The sequence below is a fragment of the Rana temporaria genome, chromosome 3 (genome assembly GCF_905171775.1).
Source record: "Rana temporaria chromosome 3, aRanTem1.1, whole genome shotgun sequence".
Taxonomy (NCBI): Eukaryota; Metazoa; Chordata; class Amphibia; order Anura; family Ranidae; genus Rana; species Rana temporaria.
The window spans coordinates 224,823,056-224,829,055 of NC_053491.1; the positions used below are offsets into that span (position 1 = coordinate 224,823,056).

General features: G+C 45.1%; 1 protein-coding gene across 3 annotated transcripts in view; it reads right to left on the reverse strand.

The window, feature by feature from the left end:
- Positions 1-4,430, reverse strand: part of FAM53C (family with sequence similarity 53 member C) — a 69,147-nt gene extending 64,717 nt beyond the window's left edge. Inside the window, exons 1-2 of one of the 3 annotated variants that reach the window (XM_040344356.1) lie at positions 3,884-4,430; positions 2,065-2,267 (exon numbers count right to left, since the gene is read on the reverse strand). In XM_040344356.1, the coding sequence (XP_040200290.1) occupies positions 2,065-2,142 (78 nt within the window). In that variant the 5' untranslated portion in view covers positions 2,143-2,267; positions 3,884-4,430. Of the gene's footprint in view, positions 1-2,064 lie in introns of all 3 variants that reach the window. The other 2 variants (XM_040344354.1, XM_040344353.1) reach the window with 2 other exon arrangements.
- Positions 4,431-6,000: the final 1,570 nt, after the last annotated feature.

Below are 6,000 nucleotides of genomic sequence, written 5' to 3' on the forward strand. Positions count from 1 at the left end.
TGAGGCTGCAGGACCCTAACCATTTGTCTCGACAGTACCGATTGGCCATGTGCCGATTACATGCACTTGCCCAAGAAAAAAAATAAAAAAACATAACACTCTCTAGCAATACACACCAAACTGATCATGTGCAGAGTACCTTCAAGGCTCTGCACTACCAGGAGATGGTTTGGGGACTGTGGAAGAAGGGGAGGTAGGCAGGAGAAAGAATCAAGCTTTTTTAAACAATGTGCAAGATTAACCCCTTAGGTTCCACAGTGAGTATAACAAGCATGCTTTACTGCATATACAGACTGATTTTACTGTTGTGGGTTTAGTAACACTTTAAACCACAACAGAAGCCCTAGAATCAAAACTTTCAAAAGTAGCAGGCTTTAAATGGTTGACTATCCTCAGGTGATACACAAATATGAAATAAACCCTCCTACATAAGTTGTACCTGTTGCAGAATTTATAAAGCTTCTCTGAGTTCAGAAAAGAGGGGGGCGAAAAGCTAAAATTAGACACTGCAGAGCTCAATGAGGAGCGTTCCGAGTGCTGATTGGAGGGAAGAGACACACACATCCCTTCACACAGCATACATGAATAGAACTGAGGCCAATCAATCAGCTAAAGGTCCCTCCCCTGTCACCATTTTTCTCTTGGTGTCAGGAAAACGTATCTGAAGTGATTCATGCAGATAACAGAGGAACAAAGCAGCAGAGAGAAATAACACTTGGTGCTCTTGAGACAACTACACACTATAGAGGGTTTGGCTTTGTTCATATTTCATGTCTGAGGTTTATAACCACCAACAACCTTCTTATATTAAATGGAAAAGTCTGTTTTTTTCACATACAACAAATCTCTTCAATACATGAACTGCTTTTTATGCTAGTCTTCAAATGCCCTAACATGACACAAATGGAAAAGATTTGATTGTTCATCATAAAGATCATTTCAATCTAAGGCTAGGTTCACACTGCTGCAAATTCAAAATCGCGCGATTTTGCGGGTCGTGATTTCAGGGAATAGAGCCGAATTCGCATCGCACATGGATCAAACTCACACAGGACCCTTTTTTCCCGCAGCTTAGATTCTCACCACCCCGATGTGAACGGCGCTAATAGAAAACAATGTTATTTTAATGACTTGCGAATTTGAGCGATCGCAACGGCTCAAATTCGCAGAAGAATTCGCAGCAGTGTGAACCGAGCCTAAAAGATTGTGTCTGTCAGAAATCAACTGCATTAAACAAGAGTTTTGTCAACGAGGGATGGATTTATCCTGGGAAAAAAATAAAATCTCATCAAGTTCAACCAATTTGAACTTTCCTTTGATTCGGCAAATGTCTTTTAAAACATAAAATTGCTTGAAATTTGCCAATCCAAGCCTCCTTTTATCACCTTGGTGGAACCCTTGGAAAAAAAAAGTTTCACGTCTCTGCTATAAATTATTATAGCCACGGCTCATGATATATTAGCGCCATTGTAACGTTTTCCATACAAGAATGAGGAATACCTATATAGTTTGACAGCCAGAGCAGGTCATTATACAACAACTTCCCACTGTATGAGACAATAATAATCTTAATATGAAATAATAATAATGATCTGAAAATTGTAGCGTCCTACACCGGTGGTCAAAGGTGACGCATCCCTGTATATGGCATGTCATGAACAACTACACTGGTGGTCATTATAGATGGGAGACGGATCTAACATAGCTCAAAAATGCATTAGCAACCATTGAAGGTACCCTGGTTGATAAAGCCCCATCCAATCTTTTAGCAATCATTCATTTATGGTTACATTTACAGTCAGCATGTGAGGACATCAATTAAGGCTGGCCATACATTATACAATTTTCCTATTAACTATGAAGTGCAAGGGCCCGCCTGATTGCATACAAACTGAAAGTGTTTAAGTTTGACCTCATATTGTATTATATTTATATAATTGTACAAGAAAAATGTATGGCCAGCTTTAATGCCTAAAACATGACCTGCTGTAGTCAACCTAACCCCCCCCCCCCCCCCCCCCAATACAAAATCTTTTACATAAAACTTATCGGGTGAAACCTTACCAGGCTTATACTGAAAGATTTGCATTTTAGGTCCTCCAGACTTTGTTTTTGTAATTGTTCAGTAATCATGGAGATCATGATGCCTAGGAAGGGCGACTCATTTGTCCTCTCAGTAAGCAGTATAGGACATGATGCCAAACTTTGTGCCAGTCTTGACTGGGCTCGACAAGTGTAAAATTTCAGTTTGGCCCCATCATTCCGCCCTGCATTGAACAAACACAAAGTCATTCATGCAAACAATACGGTACAACTAAAAACGTGAGTTGGTCAGCATGAATTACATACAAGCAAAGGCTCGGGGCTTTGGAAAACAAACTCTCGTCGGGCCTACGCAGTTTTGGAGGTTTAAAGCTCCAAAAAGTTGCCATGGCCTCGTTAAGGCGTTACGCTAAAATAAGGGACTTCTGAAGGAAGGAGGCCTAGTATTAAAACTTGAGCTGTGATCTGCACTGGATTTCAACAGATTGATCTGTGATCTACACTGGCTCTCAACTGACCGATCTGAGATCTCTACAGATTGATCAGTGATCTGCACTGGGTTTCTACTGATTGATCTATGATCTGCCTTGGATCTATACAAATTGATCAGTGATCGGCACTGGATTTCTGCAGACTGATCTGTGATCCGCACTGAATTTCTACTGTCTGATCAGTAATCTGCACTGGATTTCTACAGACCGATTTGTAACCTGCATAAGATTTCTGCAGACTGATCTGTGATCTACACTGGATTTCCACAGACTGATCGGGGATCTGCACTGGATTTCTGCAGACTGATCGGGGATCTGCACTGGATTTCTACCAATTGATCTGCACTAAATTTCTACAAATTGATCTGTGATCTGCACTGGATTGCTACTGACTGATCAGTGATCTGCACTGGATTTCTACAAATTGATCTGCACTGGATTGCTACTGACTGATCAGTGATCTGCACTGGATTTCTACAAACCGATCTGGGTTCTGCACTGGATTTCTACAAACCGATCTGGGTTCTGCACTGGATTTCTACTGACTGATCATTGTTCTGCACTGAATTTCTATGGACTGATCAGTGATCTGCACCGGATTTCTACAAATTGATCTGTACTGGATTTCTACAAACCGATCTGTGATCTGCACTGGATTTCTACAGACTGATCATTGTTCTGCACTGAATTTCTATGGACTGATCAGTGATCTGCACCGGATTTCTACAAATTGATCTGTACTGGATTTCTACAAACCGATCTGTGATCTGCACTGGATTTCTACAGACTGATCTGGGTTCTGCACTGGATTTCTACTGACTGATCATTGTTCTGCACTGAATTTCTACGGACTGATCAGTGATCTGCACGGGATTTCTACAAATTGATCTTACTGGATTTCTACAGACCGATCAGTGATCTGCACTGGATTGATCTGCATTGGGTTCCTACAGATTGATCAGTGACATCCCCCCAAAGTGAAATGTTGTAGGCCAAGGCATGATGCCATCGTGTGTAAAGGAGCCGTGTTTTAGTAGCATAGTGGGGGAGAGCACACAAGTTGACCTTATGTGTGTGGTTTGGATGAGCATGCAGTGGGCCCTAGCAGCACTTCTAGAATGGGCTGAATGAAAACATGATGGTGTCATCTGAACATGGCTTGCTGATGTTACCAACACAAACACAGAAGAGCTCATGCACCCTACAGGGGGGTCTCGTTCTCCTCTCCTCCTGACTGCAGACATTGGATGTACAGATTGATAGAGCTCGGGTATCATGACATGGGGATGCTGTGTATGAAGGAGGATGAAGGGGGGAGGGCGAGGGGGGGGCAGAGCATCTCTCACCACCTCCAAACCAATGCAGTGCCGGCCTTGTGTGCCCAGTGTCATCTTCCGCCCGTCTAGGAGAACGATGCTGTGCTGAGGGCAGCAATGACAGGCCCCCCAGTGACTGCAGCTCTTGGTCCGGAGCATGAAGAGTTAAGGGCTTGTTTATCTCCCTCCTCAGGAGCTGGCCTGGCCGGCGCCTTTCCCGGGCCACATCCTACACCGCCGCCACCATCCAGGCCTCCCCATCAGCCCGCCTCCCCCTTTACCTTGTCTCCGCCGCCCCCACCTGCTCCGTCGTTACCTGCCCCGACTACGACCCTCCCTACGACCCAGAGCAGCTCTGAGCCACCAGCGGCCCTGCAGAGCCCTTAAATATCGTCTGGAATGTTCCTCTTTCGCGGGGGGAGCACAAGGGTATCGGCACCATGGAGGAAGGTGAAGAAAGCGCCGAAACCCGTTTGTTTAGCCCCAATGTGAAGCAGAATATCAGTTCTGGTTCCAATATACCCTCACCGAGGCGTCCAATTGGTCTCAGGTTTAAAAAGCACAATAGGTTTAAATAAGCCACCCCCACAGAACGATGGGACAGCCCGGTCCCCCAGTGCGGAACAAACCATCTTACGCTATAGACGGGGCGAGCGGCTGATGCTCCGTCGGGCTGCGGCCTGAGTTGCAATGGCTGTTCCTTGAAGCGCGATGTCAGAATACCTCGGAACCGTGTCGCTGCCCTTCGAACATCATTAGCGCCTGATATGCGGAAAGCCGGGCTCGGCCGGTCGCTTCATAGGCCACAAACACACCCCCATCAGCCGTGTCTGCTCCGTGAGGACAGAGTGCACGCTGGGAAATGTAGTCTGCAGGCAGCAAGCTGCTGTACTGGGGGTGTGCTGAGCATCCAAGGGATGCTGCAGGTTTGACCCTCACTAGAAGCAGCCCCTATGTAAGCTTCTCTAGGTAGTGCTAGGCAAAGAACAATCCATGCAATCATTCTGGCTGTCTGACAAATAAAGCATTTGTTGTTTAAAGTGTTTTATTAAAACCTGCCTTAGACTGCCAATACACCATACAACTTTAGTAATCAATTTCAACTATGTAGAGCAAGTGCCTGCCTGATTGCATACAAACTGAAAGTGTTTAGGTGTGACCTCATATTATATAGGTTTGGGAAATATTTATAATGGATGTCTCTCCTCTTACTCTGTCAGTGTGAGGCCAGGAGAGCTGATAACTGGCATTTCCTTGTTTACATGTGATTGGACACTGCTGATCACATGGGCAAGATCATGCCATGCTGAGACTGGGGAAAACCTTAACTACTCAGTGTCAAGTGGGCATTGGTCTAGTTCTGGGTGGAAGCTAAATAGACACAACCAGGGTGCTTTTTTTTTTTCTCCCAACAGGAGTGGGAAACTGCAGTTTCAGCACTACATGTATGTAATGGCAAGGGGTGCTGAGAGAATCTATCCACAGCCTGCCACAAACAAATGACAGCAGGAGGGAAGCTCTGCTCTAGGATGATGACATGATGTTGCCCCAGGCACAGCCTAACCACCAATCTGAGTAAAGAGTCAATGATGCAGCTCCTTACCCATGTGAAAAGCTATGTCCAATCACATGTAAACAAGGAAATGGCAGTTGTCAGTTCTCCTCACACTCAGACCCCTTTCACACTGGGGGGTGTTTTACAGGCACTATAGCATTAAAAAATAGCACCTGCCATCCACTCTTAAAAAGTGGCTTTCACACTGGAGCGGTGTGCTGGCAGGGCATCAGAAAATTCCTGCCAGCAGCTTCTTTGGAGCGCAGCAGTGAACTCACCACTCCTGCCCATTGAAATCAATGGGCAGCACTGCCGTACCGCCGGCAATACACCACTGTAGCGGCGCATTGCGTGCAGTATTAACCCTTTCTCAGCCACTAGCACGGGTTAAAAGCGCCACACTAGCGGCTGAAATGTGCCGCAAATCCTACAGTAAAATAACAGCATTTTATCACTGACTGTCTGTGCCCATCGGCAAAGGAGAAAAATTACAACATTTTCTGACAGACGCCAAGAACTTTTTCTCAAAAATGTCCTGTACCCATTCTCTTGGAGGAAAAAAAAAAAAAAAAAGCCCTGGCTACAACAATGCTTA